Source organism: Cibotium barometz, chromosome 4, assembly GCF_041138505.1.
Source record: "Cibotium barometz isolate CiBa-2024 chromosome 4, ASM4113850v1, whole genome shotgun sequence".
Lineage (NCBI taxonomy): Eukaryota > Viridiplantae > Streptophyta > Polypodiopsida > Cyatheales > Cibotiaceae > Cibotium > Cibotium barometz.
The window spans coordinates 27,685,856-27,704,636 of record NC_141049.1 but is presented as its reverse complement, the minus strand read 5'-3'; the positions used below and the strand labels follow the sequence as shown (position 1 = coordinate 27,704,636).

The following is an 18,781-nucleotide window of genomic DNA, read 5'->3' as shown; positions in this document are numbered from 1 at the left end:
CTGACCTGTAATTTTTATCAGCATCATCATGGTCTGAAAAGTAGCTTGGAGTTGTTAACCCGTAGATGCAGCTTTTGGTATTTCTGAAAAGATGTTTGTAGACTGTCTTACCCTTTTCTAACAAGGTGGTCTTTGCGGTGTTTTAGGTGTCATCTTCGCATTCTGTTGGTACCTCAGCTTCAGCATCAGTTGCTGCCGCAAGGCCAATGCCTCAACAAATACCAATGGTGAGCATACAAAGGCTCCCTACATATGGACTTCCTGCACAAACAGGGATGCCTGGACTCACTGCAAACAATATGACTATCCCAAGGGCGTCTTCTCAACTGCCTCACCCACAACAGGTATTCTAAGGTGGTCCAGGAGTGGAATCCATCCTTTTTTTTATTATACTATTTATCCCTTGAATCCATTCTTCTTTATTAATGCAGCTATGGTTTTGATGGCAGTGATGTAGCTCCTTGTTTATGTGCTGTGCCTGGTCATGTTGTATGTGCATGAAGAAATGAAATGCTGAGTCCCCCCCCCCCCCCCCCCAAAAAAAAAAAAGGAAAAAAGAAAGGATCCTTTGTTAGTTAAAACAAAATGTCTGCATAGTGCGGACTACCCTCCAAAGAGAAAATCAAAGTACAGAGGTCTAAAAGCCAAAAACACGAGGGGGAGCTCCCTCTCTGGCACGGTGATGGACCCATCTATGACCTCACTACAACGATCACTACAACGGGTGCACCAATTGTGCCAGGCGGCAATGCTGCTGATAAGCTACCACTTCTAGTTCACACAGGCCTGTGGAGTCCACTTGAGAAGTGGTACGGTTGGTCAAGATCGGAAAGTGTGAGTCGGAGGGCTAGACATATGCCATCCTTCTGGTAACGTAGGGCTTTGTCCACCTATGGCCTAGGCAATTGTGCCTCGTGACAAAGCAGAGAATGCTGTATTGAGAAGTAAAATAATTGGAGGATCCTCCACCAAACCTGATATGCTTCTTTGGGCAATCCCAAAGGCAGTGTCATTGTGATTCCAAGAGATAAGATATGCCCAATAGTGGGTGTGTGGAGTGCGTGTGTGAGAGCATATCTTGATACAGAGTTCTACACCCACTATTGGGCACTGATGACGTTAGTGGGGATGTTGTAGTATGTAGTCCATACTATGCGTACTGGAGTTGATAGTTATATAGTCTTGTGGGTTGACTAGTATATAACATGCATGTTCCTAAAAGGTGAATTTGGGCATGTTCTTGGATTCATCTAGGTATATATATATATATATATATATATATATATATATATATATATATATATATATATATATATGTATATGTATATATATATGTATGTATATATATATGTATGTATATATATATATATGTATGTATATATATATGTATGTATATATATATATATGTATGTATATATATATATATGTATATGTATATATATGTATATACTTATATATACACATATATGTATGTATATATATGTATATATACTTATATATACACATATATGTATGTATATATATGTATATATACTTATATATACATATACATGTATATACATATGTATATACATGTATATACAGATGTATATACATATATATACATATGTATATACATATATATATATATATACATATGTATATACATCATAGTAGCAACAGAACGGGAACGGGAACGGAACGAAAGCCCCATCAGGGGAACGGGAACGGGCCACAGGGGGAACGAGAACGAGGGGGAACGGTAAGGGGGAACGAGAGAGAAAGAGAGAGGGAAAAAGGGAAAAGTAAGTAGCCTTGCTGCCTTGCCTTGGAAAGTAGGAGTCGAAGTCTAAAGAGACTCGAGAGAGGAGCCCACTCGTGACTCAGAGTTGTCAAGTACGCACGCCGCACGGGCCTAGGAAGTATGCGGGCAGGCGACAATAGGGTACGTCTTTCAAGGATATCCACAGGCAGCTCGCAACAAGAGGTACACTTTTTCTCTTTTTTTTTTCTTGGCCAAACATAAAAAACGTTCCCCAAAGGGGGAACGGCAGCCAAACGTTCCATGAAACCGTTCCCCCACGTTCCCCTGGCCGTTCCCATGCCAAATCGTTCCCCCATGCACGTTCCACCCGGTTTAGGCATCTCAGCCTTGGGGGAACACGTTCCATCGTTCCCAAGGGGTGGAAACGGCGTTCCCCTGCTACTATGACATACATACATACATACATACATACACACACACACACACACACACACACACACACACACACACACACATATATATATATATAGATAGTACAAAAGGATGTATATGACTGTACAATTGCTATGTGGCCTTTGGCCTTCCCAAAATGGTAAACAAAGACCCTATCTATAGCTCTTAGGCTACCCTTGTGGCAAACTGACCGCTGTCGGCTAGCAGAAATGAGCACAAAATTATGGATTTTAGGATTAGGGTTACCTGTAGAGAACTAGGCTATGGAGGATGGAAGTGCTCCATAGTGTGCGGAGAGAGAGAGAGAGAGAGAACAAAGCTCTTCGAGTATTTGCATGACTAAATGATACTTTGATTGATAGATTATCTTGTTGTATCAAGTAGATGCTTTTCTAGGCTAGAAAGCCTTATCTTTGACACATCACATGAAAGGGGTCAATGACACATGGCTAGGCCAATGACATCGCTGCTTATCACATACACAAATGGCTATAAGAGGTGTCACCATTTGGTCCCTTCACCCATCTTGACGAGTGTTTCACACACTAGGTGGAACCAAGGTGTGAATGGGGATTTTTCCACAAAAGAAAGCGGGAGCAATAACCAGCAAAGTTTGGCTTGAAAGATGGCTTTTGAGCATAAGCAGCATGGGATTTTATTCATCAAAGTGACTTATAAGGTTTATAAGCTGCTGTGTTCACACATCATTAAAGCTAGTTGGACATATTATTATTATTGGGCATGTACAAGCGGACAGAAGGAGGTGCCTAGCTCCAGCTTGGGGAGGAAGTTTGGAAAAGAGCATAAAGTAGCTATTTTTGGGAGCAAAGCCACTTATGGCAAAAAGGGAAAAAGCACAGCGAAAATAGAGCTAGTCGACTTTATAAAAAGCATGGAAGGGCCTTGGTGGAGGGGATATACATGCGCATACATCTTTGGGCAGTCTACTTCTCCCTCTTGCGCAGGCCGTACCGTAGGGTTACAATTGTACAACCCCCCCCCCCCCCCTCTCTCTCTCTCTCTCTCTTTCCCCTTCACTTCGCTTCTCTCTGCGCCCCCGTATCCACACCCGCCCTCTCTCTTCGCTGCTGCTCCCCTTCGCTTCGCTTCTCTCTGTGCTCCCCGTTTCCCACCCGCCCTCTCTATTCGCTGCTGCTCCCCTTCGCTTCGCTTGTATTTGTGCTCCCCGTTTCCCACCCGCCCTTGCTCAGGCCCCCAAGGCAGCAACATAACTCTCCCTCTCTCTCTCTCTCTTTCCCGTTGCCTATCTCTCCTGCTACTCACATACGCACCTGTGCACCTATTGCCCACCTGCGCACCTTAGTTGTAGGGTAGGGTTGTAACCCACCTCCAAGCAGGTAAGGGCTTGCACCTCATGGGGGTGGGGTTCGTGAAGAGCAACCTCTCAAACAGTTCAGCAGCTTGACATGGCCAGCAAGAAAACCTTCTCTGAAACCCTTATCTCTCCTCTTACCAAACCCAATGAAAAACCATCACCATGGGAGCGGTACCTCCTGAGCATGATTCAACATCTTCAGCAAACAAATTCAGCCTTGCAAAATGAACTACATCAGACAAAACAACATCTTTCAACCCTGGAGAAACAGATTAAGGAACAACAACACGAAAAAGAAAACAGGGAGGAGGTAAATTTACTTGATCCACAGCCTAAAGAAATTCTCATTAAAGAAGTAATATCACAGATTAATGAAGAGAACGAGCAGCAATGGATTGCAAAAGAAATTAGGGTGGGTGGTTTGTCAGAGGGTTGGGAACAGGTGGAGGTATTTGAGGACGAGGAGATTGCGAATGATACTTATGTCCCGGAATGCGAGATTCTACAAAGAAAGCTGTGCAGAGCTATCCCTTTCATCGACATTGGAGATCCCTCAGTGGCAATCAAAGGAAAACATGTGGTTTTGAGGTACGCAGATATGAAAGACAAAATTAAAGTCATGAAGCAAACAAGGTCACTTAAGGGAACGAAGGTGTGGATGGCGGATGAACTCACAGCCACTCAACTAAAAAACAGGAAACAAGAACTCAATAAAGTATACGAAGCAAGGAAACAAGGAAAATGGGCAGTCTACCGTAGAGGTAGAGCTGTTATTGCAGATTTCACGACAACCACACATGGTAGTAATGAAGAGTAGCTGCTAGAGAAATCCTTCATGTTATCTAGGATTCTCCTACGGTCATGTAGGGAATTTGAACTATTTTTAGTTTTATCTCTATTTTCATTTTGTTGCGCCCGAAGTGGAATGTAATCACATGGATGTATCTGATTAGTCCTATAGGTCAGATGTGGCCTCTAAAGGACGTTAATATAGTTTTCTTTCTTTCTTTCTTTCTCTCTCTCTCTCTCTCTCGCGCAGGATGTACTGTGCATAGCAGCCGTACAACCCTTCTCCTTCACCCTCTTGCATTGGCTGTACAGGGTATGGCAACCGTACCACTCATCTCCCCCTCGCGCAGGCCGTACAGCGGTGCTGCTGAATTCTCTCCTCTCTTCACTAGCCGAGCAAAGTTACAGCCGCTGTCAGAGTCTGTCCGTACAGCTGTACAGGGACTGTACTAGTTCACATGTGTGAAACCACCAAGGCCGGTTTGAGGACTGTTTTGGGATCGTCTTTGGACCGTTTTTGCGGACTCTTGGTTAGCCTTGGAGTTGAGTTACTTTGCTGAAGTATTCTGGAAAAATCTGGTGTTTTCACCCACACCTTGGTTATCTCAGTAAAAAACTTCTATCCCAATAAAAGAAGTATCTACGGGGTGCCGGCCGTTCCGACTTAGTGCAGTGTTTATTTATAGTTCTTGTGCTGTCTTTTGCTGTGTGTTCTCTGTTTGAAGGCTAGAGGACTTTTGTCCTGAGTCTCCGCTATTTGTGACAATGGTATTAGAGCGTAGGCTTTTCTAGAGTGATATGGAAAGTGCAAAGATTCTTGGTAGAGACCCGGATAATTCTTCTCTTTATACTATGGACAAGACAACACCATCGGGATACGACATCAAAACATTGTTCGAGAACATGACTACAGAGTTCCAGAAAACTCTGGATGCCTAGGAGTAGTTATATTTAGAGCAGCTGGACAAGCTTCTTGGACAGTCGGCTACACGAGAGGCCTTGCTAAGCAAATACGGCGCTACCCATACGTTGAGACACTATTGTCTGGAAAGGTAGCTTAGGATTGGTAAGGTATGGACATTTTCAGAGATCTAGCCCAAATGTATGCCGAAGATCTTGCAGACTTGGCTTTTCGATATATCTCTGGGAAGACGGCAACATTCATCTATAGCCAAACGGTGATCTTCTCATCCTGAAATCTCTTGAGCAATACTGAAAATGCACACCGGAGGATTTGGATGAGTAGTCATGCTATGAGAAGAAGAAATCTCGCTTGCCTGCTGTGACGTCCCTTGAGGAGCAGCAGAAGCTTGGAGATCCTCACCTAACATCTCCTGAGTTTGAGAAAGGAGTGGCATGTGGAATGAAGCCTCGAGCTACTGTGAAACTGCATGCGTAGTAGTCTACATGTACTGATTGCGGAGCGGAAGGTCACATGACAGTCTTTTGTCCCTAACGAAAGATCACACGTTATGACGATGTTGAAACTTCATCTGAACTTTAGATTAGTAGGCCTCGGCCTCACACCAAGGCATAAATTTGTACAAGGATGCTAATTTTGCTTACACTTAAACGGTGTATTTTTGCCAGTATCCTTTTTATCAGCTAATTATTTTTGGCTTTGCACATGCAAGAAATAAATATATGTTCAGTTTTGGTTGAATATGTTTTTCCTCAAAAGCCATCTTTCAAGCCAAACTTTGCCAGTGAATGCTCCGGCTTTCTTTTGTGGAAAAATCCCCGTTCACACCTTGGTTCCACCAGTGTGTGAAACACTGGTCAAGATGGGTGAAGGGACCAAATGGTGACATCCCCTCCATCTTATAAGACAGTTGTCTGCAACTGTGTAAGGTTGATACCACTGAAATATCCTTCAAGTATAGCCAATCCATAATATTATATAACCGGGCATTAAAGCCATAAATCCAGATCCACAATCTGAAGTCAGATACGGGCACAAGAGCCAACGGTATCAACCCAACTTTGTCGCAAATATCCATAAATCCATAAACTAGATAATAAGTAGACACAAGCACAAGAGCCAACTGTGTCCCAAATATCCATAAATCCACAAGTAGCTTTAAGTACCTGCAAAAGAAAAGCAAGCAGAATACATAGCCACAAAACATCTTGCCATGTCATTGGATTGCATAAGGGCACCACCTCTATGATCCTTACAGATACCCAAGCCAAACATGCTTCACATGTCCATATGGTTCGCCAGGGCAACAACCCTTCCATGAAACCATACATGCTCGCCAGGGTTTCTGTAACATGCAGCGGAAGTCTTCGTATTGGAGGATCTTGTCACACAAATGTTCACACCGTCTTTTGTATCTTGAGTTTCGCGAGTTTAGCAATCCACTTTAATTCTTCAAACTTTAGAGAGATATGAGAGAGAGATGAGAACTATACACCGTATGGGGTCCCGAATTACCCACTGAAGGGCCCCCTATCCCGTTACCGAGATAGTATTTGCTTTATTATCTTTAAAGAGACTGACGGTGTGACTGACGATAAGCCAAACGCAAGACCTCTGAAGACGAAGTGTTGGACTGAACTGTGCACTGCTATAGAAGCACCAAAGATGTCCAATCTTGAACCTGCAAAGCTAGGGCTGAGAGAGGGGCTGTTTGGGACTGTTCTAGACTGTATATGAATGTTGTAAATGAATGAGAATGCTGCGTTTTACCTTCACCAAGTGGTTGGAGCAAAAAGATGAATGGATGAATGCTGAAAACTGTATGAATGTAGAAACGCAAGATGGACTGAAGGCTGAATGTTGAACTGCTGCGTTTTACTGATGTAGATGGCTGAATGCTCATGCGTTTGAGGTGCCTAGGGCTGTAGGAGACAAACGCTGAAGAGAGATGGCTGAAACTGCAATCGCTTATGCTCCTGAGGCTGAGGATGACAAGCGCTTGATGGCTCTCTTGCTGAAAATGATGAATGACTAAATGATTATGCAAAGCCTCTATTTATATGGACAAGATGTGCCAGTCGGTTGGCTACAGTGCTGGGCGACTGCACATGTCCAAATAAAATGTCTAAATGATGTATAAAATGCTGAAAATGCTGGGAAAAATACCAAAAAAATCCGAGATAAATATTAGATGCTATTTGGGGTTCCGGCGGTCTAGATGCTATGTATGAATGCTGTGCAATATGCAGGATGCTTTCTGATGCAAATCCTAAGGTTTCTACTGACTGTATATGCATGAATGCGTCTCTTTAAGTGGGTTAAGGAACTTCGACTGACTGACTATGGCTGAGAATGACTTACGTAGCTTGTGCCTGACTTATCCTGGACTGAGGATATACAATGCGGTCACGGCGTACGACAAATATCAGCCTACTGGGTTCTAATAGTGTACAGATGTTGCACTATTGATGATGAGCCCGTTTGTCACCATGCACTACAGTGCAGAGTGCATGTGACAGTTTCCCCTTCCACAAGGTGTCACTCACCAGGGTCACCAACCCTTCCATGAGTCCAGATATCAACTCACTAGAGTCACCAACTCTTGCATGAGTTCATAGGGTCACCAACCCAAAGTTACTCACTATGGTCACGAACCCTTCCATGAGTTCATGAAATACTCACTAGACAGAGTCACCAACTCTTCCATGATTCCATGAGTTCAGATAGTGAGAAATTAGTGTCACCAACTCCTCTCACTAGATGGAGTCACCAACTCCTCTCAATGGACATAGTCACCAACTCTTCCACGAGTTCAGATACTCACTCACTAGAGTCACCAACTCTTCCACGAGTGCAGTGTAACATAAGATAACAATCAATCACAGGCATAGAGATCCTAGTTCTCCATAAACATGTCTGTGATAGATAGTTTTACAGACATTTCAACCAATATTAGAAATCCATAGAAAAATCCTATCCATGAGTTCCATAAATCCACTGCATTCCAAATAAAAGGAAGTTAATAACATAGTGCATCCCGGGAAATAGGGAACAAATAGCCATCCCAAGAAACAGGGAACAAATAGCCATAGTGACAAAAGCGTCATCAAAATCCAGTAAATTCTCATTGCTGATAAACGACTCAGTATCACATAGAATACCAAAATCATAAACTAGTTTAGCGGCGTTGCGGCCAAAGAAGATAGATATCAGAATTGCTCAAAGTATCTATCTTGCAACACATAGCAATAGACAAAGGATTTTTCTTGCACAAACATGCAAGAGTGAAAATATAAGCAGCATGGGATTTTATTTATCAAAGTGACTTATAAGTTGCTGTGTTCACACATCATTAAAGCTGGCTGGACATATTATTATTGGGCACGTACAAGTGGACAGAAGGAGACGCCTAGCTCTAGCTTGGGAAGCAAGTTTGGGAAAAAGCATAAAGTAGCTATTTTTGGGAGCAAAGCCACTTGGCCAAAAGGGAAAAAGGACAACGAAAATAGAGCTAGTCGACTTAATAAGAAGCATGGAAGGGCCTTCGTGGAGGGGATATACATGCGCATACATCTTCGGGCAGTCTACTTATCCCTCTTGTGCAGGCCGTACAGCCCTTCTCCTTCACCCTCTTTCACTGGCCGTACAGGGTACGGCAACGGTACCACTCATCTCCCCCTTGCGCAGGCCGTACAGCGGTGCTGCTGAATTCTCTCTCTTCTCTCTTCACTGACCGAGCAGAGTTACAGCCACCATACTGCAGCCACCATCAGAGTCTGTCCATACAGCTGTACAGGGACTGTACCAACTCACACGTGTGAAACCACCAAGGCCAGTTTGAGGACTGTTTTTGGACTGTCTTTGGACAGTTTTTGGGGACTCTTGGTCAGCCTTGGAGTTGAGTTACTTTGCTGAAGTATTGTAGAAAAATCTGGTGTTTTCACCCGCACCTTGGTTATCTCTTCTATCTCAATAAAAGAAGTACCTATGGGGGGGCGGCCGTTCCGGCTTAGTGCAGTGTTTATTTATAGTTCTTACACTATCTTTTGCTGTGTGTTCACTGTTTGAAGGCTAGAGGAGTTCTGTCTCTTGTCTCGAGTCTCCGCCATTTGTGATAAGAGGAGGTTCACACACAGTTAGTCACTTACTCTAAGTGAGTGTTCACACACATATACAAGGGTTGTTTATGCCCAAGCCCAAGCGAATACACAAACAAGGGTACACGTATAGGATGGACACACACACACACACACACTCAGAAATACCCAACAAACTCCACTTTAGAGCAAAGGTGGAGATGTCCCAAGATAGACCTTCAATAGCCATCGTGATTTGGGCTCAACACTGTACTCCAATGCTCCATCCGAGACATGTTTCTTGCTATAGACTCAGAGGCTAGTAAGCGTAGTTCAAAGGCCAATGAGCTTGGCACAAAAGGTTCAAAGGCTCAACAAGCATGACTACAAATTTGGGGCTTTTACCATTTTTAAAAGATCTATCTTAATCAAAGCATTTATTCCAAATCCTACATTTTTTAAAATTGAGGGTACATATGTGACATTAAGATGCTGCTTTAACCTTATATATCATCATTTTCAAAAAACCCCAAATTTAAAAACCTTGATTTTTGGAAATCCTAGTTTTTGGGCATTTATCTGTAAAAGGGTAGTCATTGGCTCAAGCATTACAAGAGCTAAGACCCCCTTCTCATATCATGGCCTCTCAGCTATTCATTGAAAAATTTGATGGGAATAATTTCCATATCTGGGAGACTAAACTTAAATTTAGTCTACTGTCTCATGAGAGAGGGTTTATGGCCTTTCATTGAGGGGGAGGAAAAGATGCTTGAAGCAGAAGATGAAGCCAGAAAGCTTGGAAGCTCCGGGATCAGAAAGCCTTTGGCCTCATAGCCCTAAGCTTGTCCGATAATTTCGTACACCATGTTGTTGATCTTTCGACTTCAAAAGAAGCTTATGAGATGTTGGATAAGCTCTTTGGAGCATAGGGAAAGAACTCTAAAGTCTCTTTGCAAATAGAGTTCTATGGTCTGATGATGCAATCGCATGAGAGCTTCGACGCTCATGTGAACAAAATGAAGCCTTGATGAACCAACTTGCTGCACTCAAAGCCAAGGTTGAGGAAGATGTGGCGGTAGCCATGCTAACTAAGTCTATATGAGATGAGCTTTACGAAAACCTCATCACCACCTTGCAAAACTTGCCGAGTCTTATCTTGGAAAGGGTCATAACCTCCTTCAAGGAAGAGGAGAAGAAGATGAAAGAATAGAGAAGAAGGGGGGGACAGCTCCTTCACTAAGAAGAACTACAAAGGTGTCAAAGCGTTCCCTTTGTGGTAGGGGCAACCATGTAGTGAAGGACTAGTACTCAAAGAAGGTGTGCAAACATTGCAGAGGAAGAAAATTACTTTAATATTGAATGGGCTTCTTGAAAGTCCAAGTTTGTGTTGTTTTCAGTTGTGTTGTGTGTTGTGAAGTCTGTGACCTGATCCTCTGTGTACACTACCCTTTGGATCCCATAAGTGGCGTGTGAAACTAGAGCCATGTGATTTTTCCTTGACCAAGAAAACAGGCATCAGAAACCATGAGCCTAGATTTATCCTCGACATAGTATGAGGTAATCCCCTTGAAGGGGGAATTGTTGGGAATCAAGGTCTTACCTGTGCATGTGAACCATAAGCAATGATGTCAAGAGGCAACCTTTGTAACCTACAAAGGTTCTTGTACTTTCATTGAAATTATCAAGCAAACAGTCACATCACGGTCGTGTGAATCTTCATCTACATTTGTGCCATTGTCTCTCTCTCCTTCTCTTTGTCCAATGCCATAGGCATGTACCTCTTCAAGCCCCCATAGCAACTCCTCCTCTCCCCCCTTTACCATTAATCTAGCCTAGGGTTAGGGTAGCACAATGCAGAGCTAAGGAGATTCAAAGATTGCCATTGTGTTGGGGTGTGTGGAGAGAGAGAGAGAGAGAGAGAGAGAGAGAGAGAGAGAGAGAGAGAGAGAAGCTCAAGAGAGATTATATTGCACGACTCAAAATGATGTGATATTGTATTATGTAACTATTTGGTCATCCAAGCTCTTTTCACATGATAGAACTCATGCCGGACACATGGACAAGATGATGGACACATGGAAGCAAGGTTTCTAATGTTGGCCTTGGAAAAAGCACCAGTCTTGGTCAAAAAGCAAGAAAAAGCAAAAGACAAACTTTGTTGACCAAAGCTGAGGGCACCGTTGGAAAGAGGACATCAAATTGGATCAAAAAGCTAAAGGTCGCTTTTTCAAAAAGCTGCTCCAGGGCCCTGAAGATTGTAAAAGCAAATCAAGAACTTTGAATATTATTACTAATATTTAATAAAGAAAAAGCAAAGAGGCAAAGCAAAAGCAAGAAGAATAAAACAAAAGCAGGGCAAGGCAAAAGCATGGTCCCCCATCAGTATATAATAAGCTTGTATCTGCTTGGTGAGGCATATAGAAAGTGCTCACAGAGATTTATGAAGGAGATCTTGTGAAGATTCATCAATATCGTCAACTTCCCTCTCTCTACACGCTACCCATCTCCTCCACCTCAGCCGGCGGTAGCCATCCCAACAACACTGATTTCCACCACTGTTCTGCCTCCCGGCACCACCTGGGCACTGTCTTGTGAGCTGCGCTGCCTTGCTCTGCATATCCTTGTGCACTTGCGCCATCTCTGCCTACTACTCTATGCAAGAAACTCTAGCCGCATGCGGCACCTTGTATAGCAACGCAGCACTGCCGCCTTTGCCTGCAACGCCTGCCGGCGCCGCCAGAGTTTGCAGCGCATGCCTGCGCCACCTCTGCTGCTGTTGCCACCAGGCGCTGCTTGCACAGCCGAGCAAAGCCAACTGCCACACCGACTGTAGCACCACCACCACCAGTGCCCCTCTGCCCTGTGCACGGCCTGAAGCACCCGCCTCTGCCCTGTGCACCAACCGAGCGCAGCTTTTGCCCTGAACAATATCTCAGCCACCCTGCCTTCAGACATCGCCAGCACCAGCACTAGCCACTAGCTCCAGCACTTCTCTAGATTATCAATGCTGCCAGAAGGGGTTGCTGAGTGGAATCATATATTTACCACCTTGATGTGAACCTCTTGGGATTACCTTTGTCTAGATTGAGTTTAAAGAGCCTTGTGGATATGTGGAAACATCAGTCTGATTCAGACATTGGATTTTGGTACTAGCCCAGTGTAAGACTCTTGTGGGTCATCCTCGTGGTGAGCTTGGCATTAGTGCCTCGACATCAATTCAGCTTGACCTCAACATCGGCACCTTTGTTTGATCTTGTATTCATTTGTTGTATTGGTCGTGGCTTGGAAAAGCTTGTGGATTGTTCTTGAAATAAATTCTTGAAGACGGGGCGGGGCCTGTTCCCCGCTCAGCATGGTGTACTGTGTGAAACCTCTATTTCCCATCTCTCTCCCCCCCTTCTCTCTCTCTCTCTCTCTCTATCTCTTGTACACGTGGTTTAATCTGTCACTGCACATTCCGTTAAGCTTACATATTACTTCAAATCAAATACATGCTTTTGTAGGTTTAAAACCTTACCTTTTGACTCACACAAATCACATAAACACATGACACATGGCACACACATATCTCATCCACATAAGAGGGTGTTCACACCTTAGCAGGTGTTTACACACTCATAAATGAACAAGGTTACACACACACACACACACACACACGGTGCTTTCCCAAACTATGCCAAGATTATCTCATTTTGTATAGGGCTTACTCTTCATCATGCATGAAAAAACATTATCACTTGTGCTGTGTCATCTCCCAGATCACCTCCCCAAAATGGAGCCCTATACATAATAGTTGCTCACCAATGTGTCAAACAACCAAGTTGCCAACTCTTTGTGCTAGGTTCCTGAAAGCAGAGTCTTTCCAGACGAACCAGTGCAGCATATCTTTGTTGATAGGCGGGCTTCGACAGCCGAGTGCATGGTGAAGATAGGACAGGTGAACTGGATAGACATATGAAGTAACTATCTCCATGGTCTCACCTCTATATGAGAAAGAGTGTTTGGTGCCACCTATCCCTGGATAGACATATGAAGTAACTATCTCCACGGTCTCAGCTCTACATGGGAAAGAGTGTTTGGTGCCACCTGATATGAGGTGTTGAAAAGCATGATCATGTGAGATAAGGACTATGTTTCTTTGCATAGAAGAGGATGGGAATGTCAGAATATGCAGCGGAGATGATGACCAAATCTGGGAACACAAGAGCAAAAGCAAAAACGCAGGCAGAAAAACAGCACAAGAGAGAGACAGATGTAGGCGTGTAACTCTGCTCTATATACACAAGAAGATCCCGAGGAATGATACAAATAAGGCATGGGGGCTGAGGACCTATATATACCTCCCTGGAAGGGCAGTCGGCCAGCACTAAAAGTGTCCACGACTGAGAAAAGAGGTCCACGACTGCATAAATGCAGTCGGCCAGCTATCTGATGCCCACGACTGGTAAAAGGCAGTCGGCTAGCAGCCCTGAAGCCCACGACTGATGAAGATCCAGTCGGCCAGCACTGGGGTGCTCCCGGCATCATCTGGCAGCCCACCCAAGCCTCAGAAAAATGGAAAAAAATAGGGGAAAAATACGGAGAGTGGGGAAAAATGGGAAAACACCTCATAACGGCGGGCACACCCACAACAAAGGCCCTGGTGTATAAAACTAGACAGGAGATGACTTCTAACACCCTCTCTCAGCTCCTGGCTGTGTGACCAACCACTGGGAGCTGGGGTGCCGCCTGAGCGAATCCTGAGAGCGACTTCGTGAAGAGGTCCACCGTACTGTCCTCCATCGAACAGAACTCCAGCAAGATGTCATCAGCAACAATCTGTTCACGAACAAAGTGCCTCTGGATGACCAAGGGTTCCTCCAGTGGAAGCCCAAACCTGCAATGTAACCTCCTCCTGCTCCGTAAAACTGCTCCTGGGGCATAAGTAGATCTCCTCGTGTCCGGATCTCCTCCCCAAACCGAGTCACTCCAACCGTGGAGTCGGACTCCATCCAACAATCCCCCTCCTGTGTACAAGAGTCCATGATCCTTCGCATGCCGCAGAAACCACAGGAAACGCAATCCTGCCTCACAAAGAGATATCTGCAACCAAGAGCTCAACTGCCTCATCAGGAAGCTCCCGTCCAATCCGGTGTCCATCAACCAAATCAATGAACCATACAGCTTCTGAGTCACAGAGACATCACACTGCTCACAAGGATCAACACCTGTTACAGTGCACAAACAAGTCCTGGAAACCTGATGAAACCTGTCAACCACCCCCTCTGAATCCGGAACCACAAAGCCTGGAGAAACCACCTCCTTCTGCAAGTAAGCACCTGCCACTTGCCTGGCTTTCCGAAAGGTCCCCGTGGAAAGAACATCCTCAACAACTGGAAGTTCTATGTCCCGAACACTACGAGACATCAGGGCAGAAGTGACCTGTTCAGCTTCCTCTGACTCACGAACACAAGAACTACCAACATCAGTACTGGAAAGTTCCTGCCAACTGCTGCCATCTATTGGTAAGCTATCCACCATCTGGTCCCGGAAAGCCCGCACCTGCAGCGTATCCACACCTGAGTAGCTATTACCACACTGCCACTCATCACAATCTTGAGGACCTAGGAGAGAGAGTGCTGAAAGCCTGTAGACTCCATTCTCCACTCCACCTTCCCAAACCACTTGGCCTGTTGCTTTGTCCCGGAGAGCAACAAAATGCTCATCAAACTCCACCCGTACACCAGTCTTGCAAACCTGATGCACTGACAACAGATGAAAACCAAGTGCCGGAACATACAACAGCTGGGAGGAATGCTTCCCCCCTCTGCCATCGGGAACTATCTCCATCCTGCCCTCACTGTGAACTGGGATAGTGGACGTATCCCCAGTAAGAATCTGACCAGAACACCTGCAGAGATCCTGTAAACCGAAACGGGAAGGAGTCATGTGCCTGGAAGCACCACTATCGAGAATCCACTCCCGAGTATCCGTTGCGGAGAGTCCTCCAATCTCCTCCCTGCCTGAAGAAAGTGAAGCATCGGTGTCCATCACCTCCAGGTGCACAAAAGCCGGAGTCTTCATGATTGCTGCTGAGGAGTCTTCACCCTTCTCGGTCTTCCGCTTGGGACACTACCTCCAGTAGTGGCCTTTCTCGCCACAATCATTACAGGTCCTCTCTGCCTTCAGTTTCTCGCGGTCAGCGTCGGACTTCTTCTCAGAAGACTTCTCCGATGAAGCCTTCCCTTTGCCCGAGTTACGGCCTTTCGACCGTTGGCCAGTAAAGGCCTCCGAACCTCCACCCTGAGGAGGGTTCGTGAATCGTTCCTCCTGGTCCAAGACCATGGGCACAAGCTCCTCCCACGTGATGGTGCTGAGCCTGCCACTGGTAATCAACGACGAGTAAAATGTTGAGTACGAAGAGGGCAAATGTGACAGCAACGTTATGGCCATGTCCTCTGACGATATCTCCTTCCCAGCCTGAAGAACTTCCTGCTGAAGAGCCTGCAGCTTGTTAATATGCTCCCGCATCGTCGACGACTTTGCAGGGCTCATAACCCGCATCTGTACTTCCAAGGAAATCCTCTTCATGGGTGATACCCTGTTGTAAAGTGAGGCCAAATGCTGCCATATACCTCTGGCCAGCGTCATGTGCTTTACATGATTGATTACCTGTGGTGTGCAGTTGAGGAAAATAAACGAACGGACCCTGGCGTTGACGCGATCCCACATCTGCGTCTGGGCCTCCCGGTCCTTTCGGGTTGACGGCAACTCCCCTTTCTCTACTTCCGGCCGTGGAACACCAACAACGACGAAATCGGCGAGATCGTAGGACTCCAGAACGGATTCCATCATCACCTTCCATATGCCGTAGTTGCTCCCGTCCAACTGACGGTCCACCGGGAACGTGGGGAGTGTCGGGATCTTCACATGTCTCTCGGCCATCTCAAACAGATCTGCCATAGCGGGGATGTACTCTGAAAAGGGTGGGTGGGTGGGTGGGAACAAAGAAGAACTGATACCTGCAAGTGGCTGTCCAGCAAATCAGCCCGCCTTCCTCTTGCTTCTCCTCTTCCCGAACAGTCCAAAACAGTCCACCAATCAGCCACAAAACAGCCCCCCTCTTGCTCACACAAATCCCAAGACCTATCTAGAGCCTAGGCTCTGATACCATGTCAGAATATGCAGCGGAGATGATGACCAAATCTGGGAACACAAGAGCAAAAGCAAAAACGCAGGCAGAAAAACAGCACAAGAGAGAGACAGATGTAGGCGTGTAACTCTGCTCTATATACACAAGAAGATCCCGAGGAATGATACAAATAAGGCATGGGGGCTGAGGACCTATATATACCTCCCTGGAAGGGCAGTCGGCCAGCACTAAAAGTGTCCACGACTGAGAAAAGAGGTCCACGACTGCATAAATGCAGTCGGCCAGCTATCTGATGCCCACGACTGGTAAAAGGCAGTCGGCCAGCAGCCCTGAAGCCCACGACTGATGAAGATCCAGTTGGCCAGCACTGGGGTGCTCCCGGCATCATCTGGCAGCGCACCCAAGCCTCAGAAAAATGGGAAAAAATAGGGGAAAAATACGGAGAGTGGCGAAAAATGGGAAAACACCTCATAAGGGCGGGCACACCCACAACAAAGGCCTTGGTGTATAAAACTAGACAGGAGATGACTTCTAACAGGGAACTACTGTCTGGGTTAGTCGTGATCCTGGACCCCCAATTTGTCAATAAAATCTAAGATCTCTTCACTGTATAGCCCAAAGAGTGTGTGAGAGTGGGCCCGTTTTTGACCCAATGGTGCTACAAATCTCACCTGACATGCTGCATGGAGCCCGAGTCCAGCCAATCACTGAGTCATAGAGTGCCAACACCCCCCACATTATCTCTAGTGGAAAATGGAGCTCCTGTAGGCGAGCGAATAGCTGATATCTCCGCAAATTTTCCACAAAGCAAAAAGAGACGCGTGAAAGTTTCTGAGCTCTTTCTGCCTCGATGGCCTGTAATATAGAAGTGTGGTCCAGGGTCAAATTATTCCTCTTGAATCCTGCCTGTTCTATGGCCCTCTGTTGATAGGGGCCCATGAGCTAATCTGAGCCTCCAAGATCGCTGAGTAAATCTTGTCCACAACGTATGGTCAATCATGATAGTTTGGTAGTTATTGGGGTCCAAGTGATATGTATATATATATATATGTATATATATATATATACACACACGAGGCCATTAAATGTTTTCAGCTGAGCTAGAGTACATAAAGAAGAAACACAGAAACTGAGAGAAATATAGAAAGTCGTAATCAGCTGGAGTGTCATGGCCAGCAGATGCAGCAATGGAAGATCAAGGATCCAGAGGTGGTGGTTTAAACTTACGGAACTTTTGTATGAGTGCCTTTCCATAATGGAAAACTGCTTATTTGCCTGTGATGCTCACTGTTTTGTTAATTTGGCTAATTTTCACCTTTCTGTTTCACTTGCACTGGAGTTAACTCTGCTATCCTCCCCTCCAAGTTTTTTGCGCGCGCGCGCGTGCGTGCGTGCGTGCGTGCGTGCGTGTGTGTGAGAGAGAGAGAGAGAGAGAGAGAGAGAGAGAGACGTCTTTTTAATCTTCTTTTTCACTGATGGCAACAGGGACGAAGGAAGGATCCGTATGGAGGGCTGCAAAACCCTGGGCATTATGCTTCTCAGCCTAAATCGCGTCGATTGTAGGCAGAGATGACTGCAAGTTCATTACAAGAGCTTAATTTGTCCATTGCATAATTCCCAATGGCGAGTGTCTTGAGAGCTCTTATCACATATGATGAGACAAGCAATCATTTGTTAGCTGGCAGTCCACATTAATGATCAAATTTTGAATGCTGAAAAAGGTTTGCACTGTCCCATTGTTTAGATGGCTCCCAAGTTAATGCTGCTCGTTTTTTATTTTGTATGAAGTACTTATGCAGGAAAGTTGTTGCTAATGAGCCACAAGGATGGCATCTATTTCATTACCATCGAGTGTAGGAGTGTAGGACCTAGGGACAATATATTCCTCGTTTGTTGAGTAGTATACTTTAGGTCATAGTTGTCAGGAACGATACCATACGGTTCGCACGATGCGATACCGTACGGGAAAATATAGTACGATATTAATTTTTTTCCTTTTTGTACAATGAAATACGGTGTTTTAAAAAAAAAACTTATAAACTTAGGTATTTCCAATTTGAGATATGGAGTATTTTAAAAAGGAGGGAAGCATCATAGTACAAAGGAAGCTCAAAGAACCATAGACAAGCAAAAAAAAAAGACCATTACCTTCCAAAATTTTCTTTTTTTGGGAAAAAAAAATTGGGATGTAAAAGTCCGTATGGTATCATCCTGTACAGTATTCCATACGATATGGTGTTGTACGTCGTACAGAAACAAGTATGCTATAGGTCAACACAACACATGGAATCCATCGAATTTTATAGGCCACCTAGATTACCAAGACTAC

At 45.0% G+C, this 18,781-nt stretch overlaps 1 protein-coding gene across 2 annotated transcripts in view; it reads left to right on the top strand.

Moving 5' to 3' along the window:
* The window catches only part of CDKE;1 (cyclin-dependent kinase E;1), a 45,017-nt gene extending 26,511 nt beyond the window's left edge, over nt 1-18,506 (top strand). For both annotated transcript variants that reach the window (XM_086787641.1, XM_086787647.1), the window contains exons 14-15: nt 147-344; nt 17,938-18,506. In XM_086787641.1, coding sequence (XP_086643767.1) covers nt 147-344; nt 17,938-18,015 — 276 coding nt within the window. In that variant the 3' untranslated portion in view covers nt 18,016-18,506. The remainder of the gene's footprint in view (nt 1-146; nt 345-17,937) is intronic.
* The last annotated feature ends 275 nt before the right edge of the window (nt 18,507-18,781 follow it).